We start from the raw sequence: 25,310 nt of genomic DNA, 5'->3' as shown, positions 1-25,310 counted from the left end.
TGTAAAACACACTGTTTTAATTAATGAATTTTCGTAGTTACAAGTTTTTAGCCACAGCACAAACATATAATAGTAAACTAAAGACAGCCATTGTCACTTTGAAAAAACTTTCTGACAAAATCTCTTTGTTTGTAAAGCTCACTGCAAAGCTGTGCATTTCGCCTGTCTTTCTTCTTTAAAAATGTGAACACAGCCGGTCTTGGATCATAATAGGCAATGCCTATCCCATTTAGAGATATGTTCATTACACCATTGATCGTCTCTTGATGCAAGGATGATCGTTTCACACTTTTGATGTTGTTGTAATGCGAGACTACTCTTTCAGTCGCCATGCTGTGAGGGGCCAGTGTTAAAAAAGATGCCAGAAACTTTTTCATGATGCCTTGACTGGCTTGCATCATTTTTCTCAATTTAAGGGCCTACACAGTTCCCGTGTCTTCAACATCAATGCTCTTCACCTCAGAAAACTTGCCCCACGAAGAACAAACATCAGAAACAAATTGTTCAATCACTTGGCTACCAAACATTCGTGACACCAGTTCTCTGCTGGATGTTATGAACACTTTTGGTGATTTAGCTTCCAGCACTGTCTTCAGACTGTTTATTGTTCCGTCATTTTCTATGTTCATTCGCTCATGCAGGAAGTTGATGGCAGATTGTACAACTTCATTTCTAACTGCCTTGTTGTCTCTTCTCAACGCAGTGACAAAATGATTTCCCGTTTTTCTCCTACATTGCTCTGCTTCGTTATTTGTGCTGTCTTCTTGCAATTTCCTTAAATGATCTTCTTCTTTACCACCTGGAATAGGCATTTGATCCATAATCTTGAGGTTTTCGACACTGGAGTTCCTTGCTGTTATGACGTCTGGTAGTATGAGGTATGATTTTTGAAATATCTTTTGAAGCCTTTCAAATATCTTGCACAAATCGTACATAAGTGTTGTCAGCCATAGTTGATGCGAAGTAACATTCCATTTTTGCATAAAACCACGTGCCATGGCACATTCTTTTTTATCTGATGCGATTTCACCACTTACCCTTTTCTCCCACACTTTCGTAGCTGCCTTAAGATTATGCAAACAGCCCTGATCAGATCAAGTGTGTGCTGCGCAAATCTAACCTCAAAATGTTTTGGGAACGTCAAGCAACGTTCATCTTCTTGATGAAGTATTTTCGTTCTTCGTGGAGATGTTCTAAAAAAGTTGACCAAAGCTAGCAAATTGCTCAACCAGATCGGCAGCTCAGGCACTTCTGCTTGCAAAGATTCGAGAGCCAAATCTGATCTATGACATACACACAAAGCAGTCAGAATGTCCCTGCCAACATGATCTTTCAGCAATTTCCAGAGACCTCCCTTCTTTCCTGTATTGGCACTTTCCCCATTAGTCGTAACGCCAACCAGTTTTTCTGTGTCTACGTTCACCGATTCCAAACAACTGATCAGTGAGTCTAACATTCCAGCAGCACCATCCCTGTCACTGCTTGCAACTCCAAGAAATACAGTTTTAACGCAGACTTAATTGATTGGCACATACCTTGCTCTTATGAACTTGGAGTCAATTTGCTGTCTATCAGAACTTCCATCAATTTGTAAGGAATAACAAATGCAGTTTTTCAATTCAGCTGCAACTTTTTCCATTTCAAATTTAACAACAATATTTCTCATTTCAGCATAGGTGACGGGACCTCGGTAATGATAAAAGCTTGACTTCTCGAAACCAACAAAATCAGCATCCCACCCTTCTGATTGAAAAACTCGCATTAAATTATTGCTATGCTCGAAAGAAAGAGATCTTGATGGCCAACTTCTTGCACTTAGTGTTTCGGCTCTGCAGTCATTGTAGACATCCACAGCCAATCTAAGAAGAAATTCCAAAATTTCTTTCTTGTGTTTTTCAATCATCCTCACCCATGGATGATCTGTTGACATACTCCTCCATGTATCTTCGTGCTCCTTCAACCTTTTGGATTCATTGTGCGAAGGCGACTCTGATTGATCTATAACCCATTTCAGTTTTTCTTTCCCGTCAATTCGTACTCCAGATGCCATAGGCAGCGTCCATTGACAGAGAATTTTACAACCTGTTCCTCGTATTTCTTACACAACTCACATGTCATTACCTGGTGTCGCTTCTTGTTTTTCATTTCTGTATGAATTTTAAGACAGCATTCTGACAAAATTAACCAGCTTGAGTCAAGTTTCTTCCCTTTGTACCACATCGAATTCGCCTCACCTTCTTTGCTTTCAGGCTGCTTGATTTCGTTTTGTTTGTCATTTTGCTTATTCTTTTCTTTCGAACTGGAAGCAAATTTTTCTTCCCCAACGAGCACAACTTCAGGGGCTTCAATTGATTCCTTGGATATCGACGATGAGGGTTTCACAGTTTGTTGGGAAAACATTTCAACCAATGATTTCTGTCCTGGGGCCAATGCTGCTGCAACTAACGCTTTCTTCTTGTTTTCGTTTTTTTATCATTTCCACATTTCTTTTTTCGTTTCATTTTGTTCTTCGTTGCAATTGCGAATGAATATTTCTAAACTTTTCCTTGACCTTGATATACATATATAGCGAATGTTCTGTCAATGATCACACATTTAAACAAAAAGCGTCAGAATGACGACATAGGTTCGATTGAGACAAAGGAATTACACAAGGGGGTGGATGAAAGCGGACATCCGCAACATCTGTTTTACTTTCACGCGAGAGGACAAAAAACCTGAACGGAAAAAGTACAGAACAACAAAGGGGAGGAGGGGCCTGATGTTATAAACAATACCAAATAAAACACCAAAGGCATTTGGGAGTAAAAACAAATTCTGTTTGTTTGCGTAAAGGCGGTTTTTTATTATCTTTCAATTTTGGAAACCGTTCACATCTTGAGTTTAGTTTATAAATTCAATAAACTTGATTTAAAAGTTGATTTTCAAAAAATAAATATCTCGGTAAGTGAGAGATGAAAGGGCCCCAAATACTGGGGAAATTCTGTGATTTTGGTGTTCACTACTGGGGAAAGCATTGGGCCTACTAGGGAACGTTCCCCAGTCTTTAGAATTCCCTTTTTTAACTACTTGCTCCTCTTGTGCCCAAAGCTATGCAGAAAGATTGCAGCAGACAATGACAAGATTGATCTTTTGTAGCGATAAAGTATTTACTCATTTTATAGTGCTGTTAATTTAAACTGTGTCTCTCAGCTTTACATTGCTACATTGCGTCATGCTTACTCAGCCTCTCTCATTTCTCAATCTAGAACTTTCCATCTCCATTACATCATCATTACATCATACCCTTGCCTTGGCCTATTCAAATCTGTGTCAGAAATTCTGACACAGAATATCTGCAGTTTAAAGAGCTGTCTCTGAAGTCCAATCTTTGAAGCAGGCCTTACAAGATCTCAAAAATGATGCAAAAATGGAGGAATTCATTCAAGAAGTGGACAATTTCTGCCGGATGTGACAACTTCAAGTAACTAGCTTTGAAGAAGAGGAAACACACCATCCAAGCTCATTTTTGTAATGGCTCTAGAATCCTATATTGAGAAAGCAGCGCTATGGAAGAAAATCAATTGGATCCATCTCAGTCTCAGAAGAATTGGTTCGAGAGAGATCTATATTTTCCCTTCCTGGACCGACTCATCAATGAGCTTGACAGAAGATTTTCTTCTCTGGCCTATGATATTTTGCTTCAAGCAAGACATTCCACCCTACAAACTGATGGAAGAAAACATGCGGAAAGAAAAGCAGATTGCAGCGATCGACGACATGGAAACGAACGTGTTGATCATCAGTTTACGTTATTTTCGCAATCAACCAAGGTTGAAACTTGGAAAAAGGAATATGCAGATTATTTGAAGGAGAAGGAAAGAGGAGAGAGTGACAAAGCATTTAAAAGGCAAGAGACATGGCTGTGCCTTTCAACATTTCTTAAAATATTCGGCAAAAATGAATTATGCAATCTCTTTCCAGATTTATTCAGGGTTATCAAGATCATTTCAACATTGCTGGTAACATTAGCATCTTGCGAAAGAGCACTCAGAAAAGTGAAAATAATAAATAAATTACTTGCGTGCTTCAATGTCAGACCAACGCTTGGAACATCTTATGAAAGTTAGTATTGAGAGAAACTTTGATGACAAAATTAAACTGGACACCCTTTTAGAAGTTTCTAAAACCAGTGCGAATTGAAAACTTGCTTTGTAAAGAAAAGAAGCTTAATTTGGCGTTCAGAAATCATTAAGTTAAAATTGCTTTTTTCTTCCTCGTAAATAGATAATTGATGTACTTTACTGTTTCCATTTTCATTCTTGCAAAAAAACCCTGATTACGAAAAATGCTGCTTGAGAAAGTTGCTTATCCGAAAATTTTGAAATAGATTTTAAATATTTAAAAAGGCGTGTCCAACTTTTTCTGAGAGTCTGAAAGATGGCCATTTTTAAAGTGATGACGTCATCATTACCAATTGCTGACGTCGTTAAAATACTGATGTGTATATATCATTGAAAAGCTTTACTTCAGGCGACCCCGAATCAAGCATTGTGCATGAGGATTGTGAAATTCCATTTTACATCCAAATTAGGTTTTACCAGCTCAGATCAATAGGCTTTCAAGATCTTAAATAGTGGAAGATTTCCACCAAACTTATCATGGAATTTTTCTCTTAACGTTGAGAATATTTCCTCCTGCCCCATATCATAAGTAAACTTTACAGCACACTTAACATATCCTTCTTTGTCCGATTTTGTCTTTCTGGCATATTTTGGGAGGCCTTTTGGATTAAACAGACAGAACACACCCTTGTGCACGGTCGTGACAGTACTCATGGATTTTGCCACTTTCTTTTTGAATGTTGAACTTGATTTTCCAGGTCTGTTGCGAAAATTCACTGCCGTTTTACCATGCTTGTTATCATTAGGCCTACTGCTTGGCTAATTATCTTGTGCAGCAATCTTTGTTCTTCTTGAAGGGAACAGTCGTTGGAGCACATCACCAATAGAAAGCTTTTCTTTCTCTTCCGTTTTCTTGTGGCTTGACACTCTTATTGCTTCAATCAGGTCTGACATCTCTGATGTGCTGCCCCTGTATTTCCTACCATATTAGCTTTGCCTTAGTTTGGTTAGGGGTGAGTCTGAAATTCGGTGGACCATTTTCCCTTGACTAAAAAATCTCATCAAACGATCAGCAAAAATCTCATCATGAAGTTAAAAGAATGTTATTTATTATCTGGACACATTTTTTAGGGAAAAGCAAGATCTCACAAAAACGACATTAAGACATTTTTTGGAATAGATGATTTGCATTGTTTAAAAGCAACGCGTGAATGTCGTGCATGCGTCGTAAGTGGCAGACCAAGTCACTGCGTGCTTCCAGTTTACAACAAAACAAAACTGAGATTGAAATCATGGCTGAAAAAAGTGATCGCTCCGAGTATTTTAATAAATTAGCTGAGAAGGACAAAGCAGATTATGTTAGAAAGTTAACTCTAACAAATGGAGAACGTCTTCCTGACCCATTCACGCTTGAAACATGGCAAGATAACATTATGTTGCTGCCTGACATCACTTGGGCGGACATATATAATTACCTGATCGACTATCCAAGTTGTTTTAGTCGAGAGTCTTTGAAAGCATATAAATCGCTAGAGAGGTACAAATTTTTCGTGTCTGGTCACGTTCACGACATCTTCTATCATGAAGTGGAAGAAAAAAACAAGTTTTGCTTCATTTAATCCGAGGTTCTTCCAAGCCAGCGTCAAGGATTGAAGCAAAAACTCTACAAAGTTTGGGTATGTCTCAACAAGAGTGAAGGATGGATACTCACAGCAAATTGCACTTGCATGGCAGGGTATTTCTATGGCACTTAGTTCTATTATTTCTTTTCATCTGAACAGTTGTTTACCGAAAAAGATTGTGACTGAGTAAGGATATATTTTTAGAATTTTCAAATATCTCTAGGCCTATATTGCAGAAAGCTACTATATTTATTTTATGTTACACACAATAAAGTTATATACACAATGCATGCCATTTAATGTAATTTTTTACAATAGTATAGCTGCCAGTTGCCCAGAAGGGTCATTTATTTCATAATACTATTTTAAAGGCAACTTTTAGACTAAATTTTAGACATTCTATCTTCCATATTTTTGGCATATAGAAATACGCCAGAATTAAATTTTTCTGCATATAAATGAATTATTGAGAAATTTGTCTGTTAAAATTGAATAATTGATATATTTTTTCTTTTTAGACTTGGTTCAGTTTGCAGTCATGTTGCAGCATTGTTATTTAAATTACAAGCTTGCACACTGTCGGAGTTGAACAAAGTTGCATCAACAAGCAAATTATGTTCTTGGAAAAAATCACGGCAACTGGCACTGCTGATGAAGAAGACAGTAACTGCATTCCAGAGCCACTTTCTGGTTTATTTGAATCAAGAGCGATTAACTTTGATACTGAAAGCCTCATCACCTATTCAAAAAAAAGAGAAGCTATACCCACAAGCATTATTCAAATTTATGTACAATAACTAAGAAGCAGAGTTTGTCAGAAGCCTGGAAAATTCACAGAGTTGGGAGAATCACATTTCCAAAATGGCATATGGAACAAAAATAGATGCACCATCTAAAACTTTTTTAAACAAAGTGATGCAATATGAACCACCTGTTGAAGTTGCAGCTACAAAATGTGGTAAAGAAATGGAAGTAGTTGCTAGGAAGTCATTTGTTGAGCTCTTCAACCTTCACTATGAAAAAGTTACTGTGGCTGAGACAGGACTGCATGCTAGCTCAAATTTGCCACATTTGGGGGCAACTCCAGATGGACTAGTTTCTTGTGCCTGTCATGGCCAAGGGGTTTTAGAAATAAAATTCCCTTTCAAATACAGACATTGCCTTAAAGGTTGGGAATCTGACTCCAGCTTTCCCATATCACCAGATGAAGAAATCAGGAAAAGTCATCAATACTATTTTCAAATGCAACTTCAAATGCTGGTAACAGGTTTTCCACTTGCCTATCTCTATATCTGGACAATGGACCCTGTAAATAGCAATTTTATATTGCTGAAGATTGACAAAGATGAAGATTTATGTTCAAAGATGCTCGGAAAATATGAAAGACTATTCGAAATTGTCATCCTTCCCGAGCTGCTGTCACAGAAAAATAACTAGCTAGCTAATAAGCTAGCTAATAAAAAATTATCAGCATTGAAGATATAATGTTTATATACTTAGTTTTCTATTAACTCAAAGCAATTATCTTACCACTTATAAAATGAGCACTGCATATTCTTCCATTGTCGATTTGCTTCTCAGTCCATTTCTCCTTCCTGATGGCAGCTATCCATAGCTGACGCAGAGCTAAACTTTCTTCGCTGGTTCCAAATGGTATCCAATAAAAACTAAGACTGGATCCTTTGGTTCTTTTATTGCTGCAACCATAAGCACAACAAAAATCAGGCATCGTTGAACTTAAACTTCACATGAGCGGACGACAGACGCACGCTTGTTTTGTTTTGTATGCTTCGATTCGACACTCATTCTTGACTCTGACCTGCCACGCAATACGCATGCGGAATTTTTAGAGAAAAATGTCAACACTGCAAATCGTCTATATGCAAGAACAAGGGATAATAAAAACTCATCAAGAAATTGTAAAGATATTCTTTTACGAAAAAGGAAAATTTTGTGAAAGAAGTTGTGCAGATATTCTGGTAAAGATAGTACAATTGTCCACAAAAATTGTGAGACTACTTTTCCTCCCCACCTCGTAATAATGCCAAAGCCTGTTTAGAGTATTTAACCAAAAGAAATTCTTTTGTAAATCAAATTTCTTTTGTATCGAAATTCTTTTGTAAACCATTTGTAATTTTGCTTTAGGCTCCAGACAGAAGTATTCATTGCTCCTCTGTGCCCTTCCACTGTCCCCTTCCCTTCCCCTCCCGTTGAAGCAACGTCTCTTGTTAAGTTGTTGAAATAATTGGAAATCATGTGTGCAAAGACCATATACAATAGAGAGTTTATGAAACACGACACGACAGGTCCAAACGACCTGCGGGAGTCTAAGAACTAGCGATTCAAAATTTATTAACTATTTGTGTACATGCCAACTAAAATATGGATACAAAAAAAAACAACATCCCATCTTTCAGGATCCAGGAACCCTAAATCTAGATAAGAGCTCCTCTTCTCAGCTTACCCTTTCAGTCAACCCAAGATCTTTGTTAATATTACAAGTAGAACTCGGTATAAGATTGAACTGTAAAAGGCTTATAGCCTTTGCAAAATTAATTTATGTCATGATAACATTCTATAACTGCTATGAAGAGTGGTTTTAGTTTTTAAATATATTTGATTTTACAGATTGCTTGTTGAGATTTCAGAGTAAATGAGCTTTGAATATAAATGTATTCTTGATTTGGCTCAGATATGTATCCTTATTGAGTTTTATTCTATTTCAATGTTCTATTAATTAGACCAAAAATGGAATGGACCCTTGAGCATGACACACTGCTCTGTAGAGAGATCCTTGTTGAGGAGCCTTACCAGTTTAAAATGGGTTCTTGGAAACGTGGTCACGGTTGGAATAAGGTGCCCACTAATTTAGATAAAATTGGTCAACCAGATTTTAGTCTAGATCAAAGAGAATTCCGGGACCGTTTTTGAAGAGGAGCTTCAAAATAGAGATGGCAGAGAAAGAGCGTGCTAGTGGTATCAGTCCACGAGAACCCACTGAATTGGAGCAAGCAAATCAAGACATTATTGAAAGGGTCACTGAGGCACAAGCTGTCATGTTAAGGGTTGGGGGAAAGTAGTTGAAAAGGAGAAGGACACTCAAGAATCAATTGGCTGATTGATTGATTTGGACAAGGACACTGAGGTGATGTACTATATGAGGGAAAAGGCTGATAGAGAGGCGGAGCTAAACAGATAAGAGTTTGGATAAAGAAGAAAAAAGATTGAGATAAATGAAAAGTAAATGTGAAGATGAAAGAAAAGGAAATGGAGGGAGAGTGGGAAATTAAGCGACGAGAGCTAGAAATGAGGGAAAAAAATTGCGAGGAAAGGGCAAAGAGGGACAGAGAAATGATGGCAATGTTTCAGCAGCAGCAAGGCCAAATACAACATCAAGACCAGCTCCTGCTTGACGTGGTCAATTAATTGTTGGACAAGTCATAAAATATGTAAACAATCATAACAGCAAATACAAAACTTTTCGAATTTTACAAAAATAGATTCCAACTTCTTCACAAACACATTTGATCATATTCAGATGAAAAAACTGGTGGTGAATGCCAGCTGTACACTCTTGGATTTGTAGATTTCAAGTTAAAAACTTAAGTCCATCATGCTCTATGCTTTATTTTATGCAATTGACCTTCCCTTAAAAAGAACATTCAAATTTGTCGTTTTAAGTAATGAAATTTTCTCCACTCCATTTCTATCTTGTTTTGTAATTCCTAAGCAAAAATTGTGATCCCAATGAGATAAAGTTTTACAGTTGGTCATTTGTTTACAGCTGTACTTTTTAACTATAGTTTTGCTTTTTAAATAAAGTCTGATTTTGCAGTTAATCATATTTTACTGTAAACTGCAGTTACGTTTTATTTGTCAATCAAATAAGACCCTGATAGTATTACAACTGTTTGATATCTGAAATGGTTTCAAATTATCTGTATTGCCTCTGCATTACCTTGGAAACAATTTATTGAAGGTTTTCCTGTTGCTTTTCTGTAGCAATTTGACTTTGCAATAATCAATCGAAGCAACACTCTTACTTGAACAATTAATTGAGTTTTTTATCAAATGCTGCTGCAAATAGACATTTTACGGCAACTATTTACAAAAATGGCACATGTCCTTTCCAGTTGAGAAATGGCATTATGCCATTTCATCTCAATTTTGGATTTTTGCCATATTAATGACCCAGCTACTTATGATTAGATTATAAGCAATATTGACTGTAGCTATTATTTCAAATGCGAGAGGATTTCATCAAAAAGCTATGTATTGATTTCTTTTTGAAATTGGATTCCTGGTTGACCTGCATGTTGGTCTGAAAGTGCAATTTTTTTTAACAGAAGTACAACTTACATTCATGAGTAGATTATATTTCTCTTTTAGCTTTATTTCGAGCAGCTATCAACAAAAGGGCATATAAAAACAAGGGTGGCTGTTGAACAGAATATAAAACAATAAAATAGAGAGTTTGTAAATGCAATATGTGTAGCAATATTTAGTGAGTGTTACTGGGATACCATAATAACTATGTCAATGTGGTTGTTTTTAAAAAACAGTTTATGGTATGTGAGCATCTGGTGCCAAATGGCTCCATCTTCCGGGTTTTCAAGTCTGTGGAATCAAGGAGATCTACAAGAAATACTCATTTAGCGTTGGGGGCTCGACTTTAATTAAATTTGCTGTGCTGTTGCCTTACAAGCATGTTAAAGTATTTCTTAAAAATGCACTGACAACATAAAATTTCCCATTAGAACTGAGGCCAATCGTGAGATTTTTCTTGAAATCCACAAACTTGAAGGAGTTCATTTATGTCTCCAAACTCCCACTCTCAAACTGATTAAAAGCGAGCTTGTCAGGTGTGAGAGCTGCTCTTCTTGCAAACAGTGTCGGAGGTGAACACGATGCGGGTAAGCAGGATCACCATAGATGCAAAGAGCTTCACTGCCAGGGAAAAGGAGTGTTGTTCTAGCTGCTCCAGTAGACCAGACATGGCAAGCAGCCTGATGTCATGTCTCCTACCTCCAAAAGGTCCAAGAAGGTTTGCAATCATGCCATTAGGATCAACAACTGACTGTAACTTGAGTGCATGAACCCTTTTGTGCTCATTGTAGACAGCTCTTTGATTCCGGGTAGGCTTGCATATAGGCCTGGCTGTGCCATCAACGAATTCCCAGCAGTTGTCCAATGCAGCACCTTAGTTGTTTGCTGCATCAGCAAATGACTGGAGATTCTTTCTTGAAAGCTGCGACTGGTTCAGGACGCTCAGTAGATGAGAAAATCTGCATAGTAGATGAGAAAATCTGTCAAATATATCATCAACTACAAAGTTGAAGATCATGCATAGCTGTGGAACTGGCCTTCCGAACCTTGGAACTAAATCTGCATAGTGACAAGGATACCCAAAACGATTAAAACAGACACAAAGTGCTTAAACAGGGTCTACAATAACACCAGTGTAGCAACGATAAACCTCTGGCAGATGAAGGTCTTGCACAAGGCCCTGACCACTGTGAAGTTTTTGCTTGGTAGCGAAAGTTTTTTTTGAGCTCCAGGACATAATCTTAAGTTCAACATGGGTAATAATGAGGACAAAGAAAAACTCCATTAAAAATGAAGAGACAAAATTTTCGGGAATGGCAAACAGCCGGCACTATATTGCTCCAGGGGTGGCATTGCCACCCCATGCCAATCCTTGGCTACGGGCCTGGGGGCACACAAATCTAAGTTCTTTTTACCTGCGTAAATTAGTTAAATAGGCATTATCAAGATAGAAAAAGAGATCTTGGCATTATCAAAATAATTAGCTTTTTGGACTTGTTCTATGCATTATTCTTTTTAATAAGGGTTTTCAAAAATAAAGAATCAAAATTGACATGATTATAATTCAAAAGGCAGTCAATCTTTTATGTTAGGGAAGAAGGGATCATGCTCAGGTGAGTATTAATCATTCTACCCAATATAAATTAGTTGTCTGCAAATATCATGTATTCAACATCCACTAAAATTACGAACAGACTACACTTAATTGAATAGAAGTCATAATGTCGTAATGTCGGAACTCGTTGGCTTGTGTCAACATCAATATTTTGAAGGAACTATGACAGTCTCTCAACCAATCTAAACAATGCACTGAGGCAGCAGATCCTTCATATGTATGGAAATATTGAAAAAGAGAATGGATGCACTGAGGTTGAAGTAATCTTGCAGCAAATGTCAAGTAGAGTCACATGACAATCACATGACAATCATAATTGCTTTGAATAATCGCTTTTGACATTCTTAACGAACTTACTGCTGAGTTATGTTTAGTTTTCGTGTAAATGCTTAAAGGTTATGTATATATTTCCCTACTGTAAACACTGTCTCTTCTCTGGCTACTCAACAAAATGGTGCCGTAACCAGGATCGTCCGTCTACGTTTCGTTTTCGTTCTTTCGCTGCTGTGAAAGTTTTCAAGCATTCGTAACAATACCCAAATCGAAGTTGGAGAAGTTGAAACAGGAGAGGAGGCAGATTCGCCGTTCGTTCACAAAGATACACAGCGAAGCCTTGACGCTTTTCAGCGTAACGCGTTTACAAGAGGAAGAAATTCGTTCTTTAAAATCATCATTTAAAGCGTTAAAGGCAAAACAGTTGGAAAGTATCGCAATTGATAAGGAGCTACAAAGCATTTTGTTTGAGGAATTTAGAAGGTGAAACCGAACTCGACAACTTTTGCGATGAAGCTGAGGTATTTGCCATGGAAATAGAAGGTAAAATAGATAAAATTGAATTTCTTCTAACGAAATTTGATAAGCTATCCACAACCAATTCACAGCCACATCATTCACAGTCATTTTCTTGATCAAAATTGCCTGATCTTAACCTTCCGACCTTTGATGGGAATATTACCGAATGGTTTGGCTTTTGGGAACGTTTCCAGTCGCAAGTTGGGAACTCTCCAGACCTCCCTAAAGGCGGGTTTACACGATCGTTTTTCCTTAAATTTTTTTTCGATATTGGACCCCGATGAACGACAACGATCGTGTAAAAGGCTAAATTGCTGAAAAAAGTTTGATGCTATCTGTCGTTTTTAATCCGCTTAATTGGCGATAATGATCCATCGTTGAAGATTTTATTTTGACTCCGGGTCAAAATAAAATCTCTACCATCATTTTTTTTCAAAGGGGCCGACAAATTCTGACGTCATGTCAGCCTCGGGGAGAGAATTTCGAGACTTTTTACTAAGTATTGGGGTGAAGAAAAGATTGGATTCATGCTATGAGAACTAAGATAGTCGGGGAAGTTAGTTAAAACAGGGAGGGGACTATTTTTAGATAAAAAGAGGTTCGGGTTTTACAAGTTTTCTTTGAGAATGGCCCGTCATTAGCTACACATTAAAGGTTTTGAGCAACAGAAATAGAGAACAATCCATCCAATAGACAAAATGCACAAATAAAAAATTATCTGGACCTCGCCGGGACCATAAAAATGTTCTGCGAATATTTCCCTAATTTGTTCGGCCTAAACTTTAGGCTTATTACCCTTTAGTCTAGCGGGTAAAGGTTCCAGAAAAGAGCCAGTGTTACTCTCCCTCCATCGCCCATCAATCATGTTGTCATCCAATCATTAAATGTGTAGCTAAGGACGGGCCATGCTCAGAGAAAACTTGTGAAACCCGAACCTCTTTTTATCTAAAAATAGTCCCCTGCCAGTTTAAACTACCTTCCCTGACTATTTTAGTTCTCAGAGCATGAATCCAATCTTTTCTTCACGCGAATACTTAATAAAAAGTCTCGAATTCTCTCCCCGAGGCTGACATGACGTCAGAATTTGTCGGCCCCTTTGAAAAAAAATGATGGTAGAGATTTTATTTTGACCCGGAGTCAAAATAAAATCTTCAACGATGGATCATTATCGCCAATTAAGCGGATTAAAAACGACAGATAGCATCAAACTTTTTTCAGCAATTTAGCCTTTTACACGATCGTTGTCGTTCATCGCGGTCCAATATCGAAAAAAAATTTAAGGAAAAACGATCGTGTAAACCCGCCTTAACACTGCAAATTTCACGTATTTAGTGGGCCAACTAAGGGGAGAAGCTTTAGATACTGTTAAAGGGATAATACCCTCCGAACTAAATTACAGAGTTTTAGAAGAAACGCTAAAGGAGAATTTCGGTCTCCCCAGACGTATAATTCGGGCCCACATAATGAATCTTCTAAAAATGCCAAAGCCCACGCCCTTTGCCGCTAGTATTCGCCAGTTTTACAATTCAGTGATGGGGGACATTCGTTCTTTAGAAGCTAATTTATTATCTGTGTTATTATTATCTGTGTCAGGGTTTGGAGGGACAGTAACCCAACATAATTACGGGGTAACAGAAATTATTTTGGAAACCCCACAAGGTATCGAACACGTACGCGTTTTAATTACTGAGGAAATTGTTCAGCCTCTAGATCACTCTGGGTATTCGCAATTCAAATCGCACCCCCATCTTCAAGGGTTAACTTTGGCAATCGATTTTGAAGAAGATAAATTTGCAGTTGATATTCTTTTGGGTGCTGATGCCGCTTATCATTTTCGTTCCAGCTTCTTTGCATTGTATGCCGACTAAGAAACTCTTTCGAACAAAGGAATTTCTACCTCTGAACTCTCCCAGCAGTGCAAATTTTGCAACCAGCCATTATCTTCAAGTAATTTTTGCGCATTATTGCTATAATCTTCAGTGTTCAAAATTTTACACAACTGTTTTGTAATCGCTAGTTCGAAATTTTGCACGCGATTTTACGGGACGCTTATTCCATGCTTTGCAAGGTTTACTACCAAGCCCTTTTTTCGCGTTTTGCTGTGTATCATCAATCCAATATAGAGAGGAAATGGTGTTTCGTCAGCTTTCATGTGCCGTATTTTTTCAACAATGTCATTATGCTTCTTTTCTTTTCTGATTGTATTAAACCGAATCAACTGAGAGATAGATGTCGCAGCTCTACTGTTTCTCAATTTACAAGGCTCCCCTCCAATCACCGAAACACCCAGGATCATTCTTACTAAGCTATAAAGTGAGGCCGGAACTGATGCTTCATGTTTTGGTTCTTCCTTATCGTCAGCAAACATTTGTTTTCTAATTATTTTGGCTGCTCTTGCAAGGCATCTACCATCATCCTCTCCGCTAAACGAGCACGAATCGAATATTGCTGGTCCCGTCTGTTCCTTCAAAGTCAAGAGTATTTCTCTTCCTTTCTTATGCTCACTCAGTTCTGGAAGTAGCTCAATGATTTTCTCCTTGAGGCGAGTGCTGTGAATCTTGCTCTTATATTCTTCAGATGCACCATATTCGACAAGGCGCTTGCAAAATAGAGTTTTCAAAGCACTTAGTTTGAAAACTGGGACTGTTTCTTCAACACTGCAGCATTCTTGTATGTAGGAGACTATTTCCGCTAAAACAACTCCGTAAATAATTTCGTACTCAACATCTGCTGCAGGTTTAGAAGATTTTATGGCTCGTACTCTATTTCCTAGAATGGTCAAACAGTTCTTGTGGTAACGAGCCTCAATTGCGACCAAGTCACCTTCACTGAGTCTAGCAAGAAGCTTGTCGTCCGATAACAGAATGGCCGCATCGCGAATTCTTTTATCCAAGCCAAGTGTGCACGCATGGTGCAAGTTTTTGTCGGAATCATGCTCATCACATAATATGCACGTTGGTTGAAAATTATCTGCAGTATACTGAGATCGAGTTTTTAAAGTCACAGTGGAACTTTGTTCCCGGCTGCTTTCATCAACGCGCCTTTTTCTACATACCCTGTTGTAATGATTATTGTCGTAGCGATTTCTACAACTTTTATGAAACTTTGCTTGGTATTGAACAAAATTATCTAAAAGATTCGGATTTTGGAACCTTCGCTTCAGAGATGACGGTAGCTGTCCTATCTCCTCAAAACGTCTAAGGTTTTCTATTACAGCAAGATATCCTTGACTAGCATCAGCTCTAGTAACATTCGCTGGACACACGAGCGCAGTTTGATCGACTCCTTGACACAGAAAACAGAGATTCCAGTCTATTTCTCTATCAGTCTGACATCTATCAAAGTGATCGGGTACGTCCAAGAGCTCAAACCTCTTTCCGGACATGACACTTTTTGGAACCGTTCTGGCTACTTTCTGCTTACAGTCATGTCAAAATATCCCCTACACATACCATGCCACGCGCCCCTGTATCTTGATAAGATCAGGCTTTTCTTTTTACCAGGTATCTCACTTCAAGGGTAGCGTGCTCGCGCGTTCTTAAGACAAAGGATCTTCTACATGCATCAACGCAACTGATCAGATCAGTAATTATAACACGTTTCTGGAAATTCAAAAGCTGCAACGCTTACAGATTGCTTTCAGTTGTTAACTACGGATTCAGCTTCTGTATCGCGAAAATCGAAATTGTCCATCCATTGCATACATAAAGATAGATTGATAGAAAAACTGCTCTACCCCATTCTGAAAAAGCTTTTTGGTACAATTTAATGATTTGAATGAATTCCCCTCTCAATTAACTTTTATGACTTGACGCATTGTTTTTTTGAAAATTTTGTAGAGGTCTGGGTCCAAGTACCTCTTTCTAAATATAGACTGCGGGCCTAATATGAAAGTTGAGAAATTGCTTTCATCGTTATGAGGATCTTAATCTCTGTGATATTAGTAATTTTAGTATTTCGCTCCCGGGTACTACAGAAAAATGATCAGCACCTTTCCTGGAGGTCTGGGACCAAGAACCCCATCTAAAAATAGAATATGGGGGCAATTCATTTTGAAATAACAATATTATTGCATTTTCATGCCTGATTATACACTTATACAACTCTGTATGCTTTTAATATGGAAATGTGGTGTAAAATTGGTAGAATTAGTTGAGGAGGACTGGGTCCGAGTATCATCATCTAAAAATAGCTTTTTGGGGTAATTTACAGGTGGGGTCCCGATCTCATCGTTTTCAGCATGTCAAAATCTATAGGTATGCCGATTTTCGTGCTTTCTTCACTAAATGCACGATTGTTATGGCTTTTTCCCTCACTATAGGTGGTTTTTCTTTCATAACTTCAGGAGTTTCAATGCAATACCCCTCAGACCTCCTGACTTTTAGTTTTAACCTGTCTGACACATGTTCATATAAAAAGATATTTTTTTGGCAATCAGGGGGTTCTGTAGGGGCATTTTCAAAACTAAAAAGTTTAATCTAAAAAAGTAAAAAAAGTTTGATCTGCCACGGATTCGCAACAAAAGTAGATAAATTGAGGAAAATTAGTGTTTAGGCATTAATTTGTGCTCTTTTCACGATTCTGACCAGAAAATATTGATTCAACAACGTTTTCTATGATTTTTCTGCTGCGCATGCGCACAAATTTGTTGACATATTTATAGGTAGTACATTAATAAAACTGCAAGTTGATGGTATGATCCAAGGCAGTTTAGATTAATTTGTCTGCTAAGGCATTAAAAATTAACTTAAACGTGACATTTGGTTGTATCGATCATTTAGTTATATAGAAAGAAATATAGCGAAATACAAAATATGTTGAGTGCTTGTGTTGGAACGTTAATAATTTTGAGAAATAACATTAAAATTGTGTCATTCTTCTTGTTTCTATTAGAAAATACATTAAATTTGCTTATTTTAAAATCTTAGTCGGATGCTTTGGAATTTATGAATATTTTAGGATTTTCTCAAATTTTCTAAATTTTTGTTCCACCCGGCCATCATTATGATGACGTCATCGTAAAACCATGTGACATAGAAATTGAACAATAGTGCTAAAATGTGGAGAATAGATAAGAGTACCATCCAAACAAAGTTCATCGCCCAGCTACAGGGAAAAAGAAATTACAGAGGAGGGGAACTTCGTGCCCCCCCCCCCTAGTCTCCCAAAAGATTCAAAAAGCCTAGTCTGGATTAGCCTGTGTTCCAGAACCCTAACTTGAAAGTAGAGGGTCTGTGTAACTGAAAGTGAAATCGCGTACAGGGATTGAATTGAATTGTTCGCATAATTATGCAGGAAGAATGTTCAGTGGGAATATTTTAGAATTCAAGATGGCTGAACAGACGTGGCGTTACGATTGCGATTTAATAGAAGAAACATTTGAAGTTGCTGCTCAGTTATTCAATGTCGGAGAACTTTGCTCTGACCAAAAGGCAGCATTAAGGGCTTTCTTCTCAGGGAAGGATTTATATTTCAGCGCACCAACAGGTTCTAGCAAATCACTGATATTCCAATGTATCCCGCCATTGCTCGACTTGATGAATGAGCATGTCATTGGAACAAGTACAGTTCTTGTAATCTCACCTTTAAAGGCGTTAATGCTTGATCAAGTGGAGAAATTGAAGGAGACCGCGATTGTTGATGCTGCAATATTCGATGGACAATCTAATAATATTTGAGGGTATTGAAAATAATGGATACTCTCTTCAGGGACGAAAACAAGTTGCTAATTTTGGGGGGGCGTGGAAGTATGAAAATTCCAACTTTAAGTGATAAATTTTTCATTCGACCAGTAGATCTGTTGTACCTACCAAATTGATATTTGTAAATAGCCCGAACACCATAGTTCTATTTTCTTTATAATTACCAAATCTTTACTCAATAATTAGCCTAAAGCATAAAAGCCTAAATCTCTAAATTTTGATTAACAAGAAACAAACATCAAACATACTGTAAGAAGTAAAGCAACATTTAAGCAAAACCAGTATTAGATATACTTAATGATTAGTAGTATTCTTTCAGATCAATTGATCAATTTTATCTAAAATACATTTTTTCACGATATAGAAGCACCAAGAATTTGGGCCTTTTATTTTCGTTCTTGATCGAAGAAAACTACCTTTAAACTTTTCAGAGGGCCAAATGCCTTTTCATTCTTTACAATTGAAATGATGATTTGAGAGCAAACTTGTGCATATGCCTGATTCGAAAGATGAAATACTCTTCTTTGATCAAATACTTCTACTGCAGTTTTGCAATGTGTTCTTGCTTCACAGCAATTTTGTCATAGGAATTTATGATAAGGACTCAAGGACATTAACAAATAACAGGGGGAGTTTAGCATAAACTCGTTTCTTATAAGAAGCGTTGAGAATTTTTAGTACTGAAAGATTCTTAATCTTTTATTGAATTAACTACTCGTAGTTTCTAAAAAAATTCCCACTCTAATATTTTCTGATCAATGCGGGTATTATTATTCCAAACTGTAAGTTTCAAGTTTCTTATCCGTAAGTTCACCTTGCCTGTTTGTAATTTGATTCAACTCCCGTCAGAAAGAAAGGAAAAGAAAACGGGGCAAGTGTGAAATTTGGATCCAATGGAGACGGGATTCCCAATAGAAAACGATTGGATGAGTCAGCTTCAGCCTGTGAATTTTAATGTTTAGAATTTTTATATTTAAAATAAAAAAACTTCTTAAAATATAAAATTCACAAGTTTAGTCTTAAGAAAAAAATTCCAAGTCAACCGTTACGTTTTCCAACTGTAACTGGATTTTCCAAACTTTGGGGGGGCGTTACGCCCCCCACGCCCCCCTATTATTTACGTGCCTGACTCTCTTGTGTACACATCGCCGGAAAGTATGCTTGCTAGTGACCGGTGGCGGTCAATATTATCGTCAGATATCTTTAGAGCTCGATGCAAGGTCATTGTATGGTTCACTGGTAGCACATTGTATGGTTCACTGGTAAGGTTTTTTTGTTTTGACTCACTTTTCTACCTAAATATTTAACAGACTCTCCATTGTAGTTGAACTAATTCATTAAAAATATCTAGAATGAAATGGTGCAACATTGATACAGCAAAATTTGAGGAAAGTGGGTACAGTTGGATAGGCTAATAAAGTATTATATTAGCACGCATATTAATTCTGATCACGAACTGCCATATGCTTCACACAGAGCAGATTCTTCAGATTTGGCATAACACCCTTGAAACCTTGATACATTGCTTTTTCCATATCAGTTCCTAAAAAGGGAAGGTCTCGGATGCTGGAATTTCCAACCACTAAATCAATGGCAAATCTTGAAAAGGTGTCTTTGGATTTTTTCATGTGGAGCAGCACTGGGCCATAGAACCATGGATGTTCACCTTTATCATTCATCAATCGTAGATTCTGGAAGACAGTGTCGGTTACCCACATGTCACAAATGTTGAATGTTGTGTCCATCCCCAGAATCTTGTTGGCATCAACACAAAACTTGACAATGTGGTTAAGCTGCTGCTTGTCAAATGCTGTAATGCAGTACTCGTCTGGCGTAAGGATAACATTCCTAATCAAAGTGTTGGCACCCTCTCGTTTCATAACTTCAACAACACGCAGAATTTCGTCTTGGGATACATCAAGATTCTCAGTTGTTTCTTTTGACCTTGGTTGTAAATTATACACCTGGAAACAGGGAGAGGAAAGAATTAAACTGAAAACGACATGAGATCATCCTGGTTTCCATTAAAACAGTTGGTATTTTCATAAGAAGTTAATTGTATTACAGCATCAGTGAGTCATATGCAAATATACTGAAAGCACTTGTTGATGGTTTCTGATGGTGATTGATGAATTGTGGTTAAATGAAAGACAGGTTTAAGAAGCATTCTTGAATTTTTGCATCTTTGGCATCGTGTCATTGGCCTCATTGTTTTTTGCACATTTCATAGTGTAGACTGTTATGGACACGGGACTGGAGGTGGGCCTCAATGGCACAACACAGGATAGCCAAAAAAATGATATAATTTAAATTAAAACTTTCAGACTGAAAAGTTTTGAAATAACAACTTTGGACAAAAAGCTGTGTGGAAATGTTTTTCTTCAAAAATTTAAAAAAATCTTTGGGTAGTCAACATTTCAATAACACCAAAGTATTTGTTAAAACTAGTTTTAATGTTTATGTAAATTAACTTTGTGCACCATAAACTAGCAACAAAGATGTAGCAAAAGTATTCAACCTAGGGCTCTTATAGGTTTTGCTGAAGACCAACATGTAGAGTCCCCCTGAATCCCCCTTGACTGGCCCATAAATATGCTGACGTGGACAATGAATTGTGCACCTTGGGTTACTAAAAACTTGCAAGGTTTTATAGCTCAGAGGCACTAGGATTCATTTTGCAAACCACAGCACAAACCTACTCAAAAAGTAGTGAGAACAGAACCCTTTCACATCCTATGCAAATAAGTAAACCTAATGCCCCTTGGGCTCACAGAGTGTGGTAGATACTTCACCTGCTTTGGATTTCTTGGCTGCGACTGTGATGTACATTTTAAGAGACCACCAGAGGATTCAATAGCATTGTGGTAGACGGATTGCACTTGGCCACCATTCTCAATGCCTACTTTCATTTCTTTCAACACGCTTTTTTCTGTCCTCATGTATGGTGTGGCTTTTGCATTATCTGTTTTTGCATTACCATGACATTTCATTGTTAGACTGTTTTTTTGTGGCCCTGTCCATTCATTTATTACAAGGCAGTACTTTTGGTACTTGCCACTAGCTGCATTCTTTATTCTGCAAATTGTGTTGCAGAAGTCTTTTTCGACCATATGTCTTCTGTATGTTCCTGTCAGAATGAAAACTTCAGATGGGTTTACTTCTTACATCAAAATATTTTCTTCCTGACCTTCGCTTTACAAACCATTTTCCATCTTTAAGATGTGCAGTGGTGGTTGTATGCTGCAAATTGTCGTAGAGAAAGCTCTTTGATGGTGATCCTTCGTATTTGAACACACCATTGTCATCTGCCATGATTTGGTCAAAGCTTTACTTTTCATTGTCAACCAAGTATACCTTAGCTTCAACTGAACCTGATAGATTAAATCAGAGATAATTTCTCTCATACAACAAATTGGCTGAAACACATGTTTAAGCGAACTTATATATTACCAAGATACTGCCAATATAAACAAGGTGGTGTTTTTGCCACTACAGCTCAGCTGATAGAAGTTTACTGAGCAAGCAGACAATTTTGTTTGTCAACCCAGGCTGGGGTTTCTGGCAGCTATCGGCTGATGAAGGGCTAGTACTAGGGCCTATGAAAAGTTTACATGATTAATGAAGTTGTGAAAAGTACCTTTTGGTGGAGCACCATCTACAGTGAAGAAGAGATTTTTGTCTAATATCCTTTCAAATATGTCATTGGCAGAAAGTTTGGTTTGGCGAGATATCTGAAAATAAGAGAAAAAATGTGGTTTATATGATTGCTGGAAAATTGAATTGGACATAAAGGACTTGAACTTGATAATGCTTTCTTTCCTGCTGTTAAAATTTAAACAAATTTATGCTTCTGTTAAAATATGAAAAAGATATATGAAACCACTATTCATATAGAAAATTGGAAATCTCATTGGAATCTGAAACTGTGAGACCAAATGAGATCATCTGATAACATTAATCATGACGAAATAAAAAATTGAAGAAGACAAATTTTGAGTTGAAAATACATCTCTAGATATCTGCTTACATCAGGATTTTTGGTTTTCTGTATCTTCTCAGTCATTTGCTCCTCTACATCATAATGCACTGCATCCTGAAACATGAAGAAAATTCTAGTGGTGTTATAACTACATAGCACAGAGACTGTATTATCCACAGTGTCAAATGGTGGAGATCAAAACTGATGCCTGTATATGGAGAGTTTTTTGCATATAAAAGTAAATTGCTTTGATTTATTCTGATTGATTAAATGTCCAAAACAGTTTTTAATTGGTTCTTCTTGTTTTTTGAAACGTCATTAAGAAATGAGCCAAAAACATCATTTGAAATCAAATGGGGTTTAGAGTCAAAGTCATTACCATAGGGCAAAGGACTTCAATTCTAAGGGAAAAGGCAAGGTTCGAGACCATGCATTTTGTTAAACAATCAATTTCTTACAAAATTGCACAAAGGAATACATATTTATGTACATCCTTGCATGCAGGCTGCTTATCAATTCTAAATTAGGAGGGAAGTCATCATTTAGCAGAAGTTGATTGCATTCTGCAGTTTCTCTTGGTTGCAGTGTAAAGTTGTTTGAGTAAAGGGAGCAAATCTAGGAAATCAGAAAAATATTATTTGTTAACATGTAATGCATAATTGAGACAAATAGAAAAGATCTAAAAAGTTAATGCAATGAATATAGCACATAAATAATGGCAAATTGATAGTGGAGTGGCCAAGAGGCTAAAGCTTAGTGCTTCAACTCTAATGAATTAGGTTGGAACCTTTTTCCACAAGCTGTTCTGCCAACACACCTGTCTAGCCAGCAAGTCACCTAATGTGTACTCAAGAGAAAACCTAAGGACAAAGGCCCCAGTGCCCCAGGCCCACATTAGCTCATAGCTGCCAGAAACCCAGCAGGCCTTTTCGTAAGAAATAGCCCCTGCGAGTGGCCCAATTGTTCAGGACTGTTATAAGGTACCCTTTTGTTTGAGGTAACATCTAATGGAAAAGAACTGTTACGATTATCTGTAATGCACTCCAAGTAAGACTAAATCCCCTTTATAAGTGTGCTTCATCTATAAACTTTATGTACATCATGAAGGTCAAAAAAGACGTTATTGCCAGATGATCCCAAAATGCTGTACCATACCTTTTTAAAAAAGCCTTACTTCAAACGCATTTTTCATTGAGATGTGGTTAAGTCAGCTTACTTATATTTCCTGTGTTTTGATATACTGGCTTTTTATTGTCTATGTCACTTGCTTGGTTCACAAAAGTTGACTAGAATTGTGTTCATTGATGAGACATTTATTCCTCACAATTTACCGTTTTGTGCGAATGATCAAACGCTCGCCTGGTTGGGTTTTTCCAAGTGCTGCTGCGAACGCGCATGATCAGTTGCATCAAACAAAAAGGCCTGACCCAGGCTGGGTTAACAAATAAGACAAACAGACAAACAAACAAACAAACAAACAAAACCTGCCAACATGCCAACTGATTCGGCTTTTGTCGTTTTTTTCTCGAAAAGGTGCAACTTTAAAGCCTTATAACTTCTAAACTAATTGGAATTTTGCAAAAACAACGACTTTGCCATAATACACGCACCAGATGCTAACTTTTAGTCAATAAAAAGAATTTTTTTTTTTGGCTGGAGAGGCCCTTTAAGATCAAAGAACAAAGCTCCTCACTTCCAGGCTGAAAATCCTTGAACCTTGTCACCAAAAGTACCACTTTTACTTACAATTACTTTCTTGCTATAATCCATGAGCACATTCATTACAGGAACTGGTAACAACTCATGGCCAGGAACATGTTGAGCTTCCTCTATCAAAGGGCTCTTGAAATCATAAGTTATGATTTCTGGTACAGTTATGCTACAACTGTTTGCAGCTTCAATTAACGTACACTGATGGGAAACTCGAACAGGTCAAGAGTTTCAAGTACTTGGGAGCAACCATCACGGAAAATGGAAACTCGGACCAAGAAATCAGGAATAGAATTGGAGCTGCAACAAGTGCTATGGCTAGGCTGAACTCAATGTGGGGACTACAAGGCATTAGCCTGAAAAATCGCATGAAAATCACAAAGGCAATTGCTTGGGCGACACTCTTATACGGATGTGAAAGCTGGACAATGAACAAGAAGAGCATGGAAAAGCTGAAGGCCTTCGAGATGAAATCTTACCGAAGGATGATGAAAATAAGCTGGCAGGAGAGGAAAACGAATGAATTTGTCTGGAATAAAGTGACGGAGACGTTGGGCGGCAGGCCGGAATCAATTACAGAGACAGTCAAAAAGAGGAAGCTGAAGTACTTTGGACACCAGATGAGGAAACCAACAGCGATGACAAAGACATTGATCCAAGGGAAAGTTGAGGGCGCAAGGGAAAGAGGCAGACCAAGAAGGCAATGGGAAGACGACATCAAGGAGTGGACTGGAGAGGGATTGCGAGAACTATCAAGAATGGCGATGGATAGGGAGAAGTGGCGGAACTCTGTGCATGGTTGGGTGCACCCACGGCCTACATAGGCTTAGGCGCAGAAGAAGAAGATCTTTATAATTGTCCACAATGAAAAAATCTTTAAGATGTTTCACATCAAGAAATTGATCAATTTCCTCTGTTATGAAACCTTTCAGTGAGCCAAATGGTAGCAAGCGAAACTGAAAGAATAAAATTGGGGCGTTATTCACATAAATTTGACATCCTTTCAGGGATGGCGCTAGTGGGGGTCATGGAGGGGCAGCTGACCCCTAAAAAATTTCTAGTGACACCCCATTGGTAGCCAAATATAAAAAGAGAAAAAAATTGTCAGCACATGAACTTGCCAACTGATAGAAAATTGTTGCTTCAAAATCATCTATATTCTCATTAATTTTTGAAAACCTTTTCGTAGTTACTGCAAGCTTCCTATAAAACTGTTTGATTTTACTGCTTTTAGCAAAAGTGATTTCATTTATGATATAGTGTAATATGAATAGTTCAAGTGTTTTTGCCTTAATAATCCTGTGTTCTTTGCTATTTCAATGATAAATCAGACAAGCCAATGAAATTTATTCAAAATGTTGAATTTTTTTTGGATGTGGCCTATGGGTGTAACAATGGGCATGGCTCGCATATATGAGATTATGCAAATGCCCCCTTTTTCACTGGAATGGCCCCTGGGAG

The 25,310-nt window shown here is 37.6% G+C and overlaps 2 protein-coding genes and 1 pseudogene across 2 annotated transcripts; 1 reads left to right on the top strand and 2 right to left on the bottom strand.

Moving 5' to 3' along the window:
* The first annotated feature begins 5,314 nt into the window (after positions 1 to 5,314).
* On the top strand, positions 5,315 to 7,162 carry LOC148959100 (uncharacterized; annotated as a pseudogene).
* Positions 7,163 to 14,465: 7,303 nt separating this feature from the next.
* LOC148959099 (uncharacterized) lies at positions 14,466 to 18,158 on the bottom strand. The gene has a single exon (XM_089111477.1). It carries the CDS (start codon positions 15,841 to 15,843, stop codon positions 14,497 to 14,499), a length of 1,347 nt encoding a protein of 448 aa, XP_088967603.1. The 5' UTR covers positions 15,844 to 18,158; the 3' UTR covers positions 14,466 to 14,496.
* Positions 18,159 to 19,407: 1,249 nt separating this feature from the next.
* Positions 19,408 to 24,049, bottom strand: LOC135694219 (uncharacterized). The gene is made up of 4 exons (XM_089111251.1): positions 22,188 to 24,049; positions 21,798 to 21,891; positions 20,953 to 21,531; positions 19,408 to 20,124 (listed from the first exon to the last, which is right to left on the bottom strand). Exons 3-4 carry the CDS (start codon positions 21,268 to 21,270, stop codon positions 19,600 to 19,602), a joined length of 843 nt encoding a protein of 280 aa, XP_088967377.1. The 5' UTR covers positions 21,271 to 21,531; positions 21,798 to 21,891; positions 22,188 to 24,049; the 3' UTR covers positions 19,408 to 19,599.
* Between the last annotated feature and the right edge of the window lie 1,261 nt (positions 24,050 to 25,310).

Source organism: Rhopilema esculentum, chromosome 11 (assembly GCF_057945365.1).
Source record: "Rhopilema esculentum isolate cy_ngs chromosome 11, ASM5794536v1, whole genome shotgun sequence".
NCBI lineage: Eukaryota > Metazoa > Cnidaria > Scyphozoa > Rhizostomeae > Rhizostomatidae > Rhopilema > Rhopilema esculentum.
This window is presented reverse-complemented; position numbering and strand designations above follow the sequence as displayed.

Coding starts and splice junctions, on each gene's coding strand:
- LOC148959099 (XM_089111477.1), bottom strand. CDS start 15,843: ATGTCCGGAAAGAGGTTTGAGCTCTTGGACGTACCCGATCACTTTGAT.
- LOC135694219 (XM_089111251.1), bottom strand. CDS start 21,270: ATGGTCGAAAAAGACTTCTGCAACACAATTTGCAGAATAAAGAATGCA. Junction 20,125..20,952: donor AGCCAAGAAATCCAAAGCAG/GTGAAGTATCTA, acceptor CCCTGTTTCCAG/GTGTATAATTTACAACCAAG.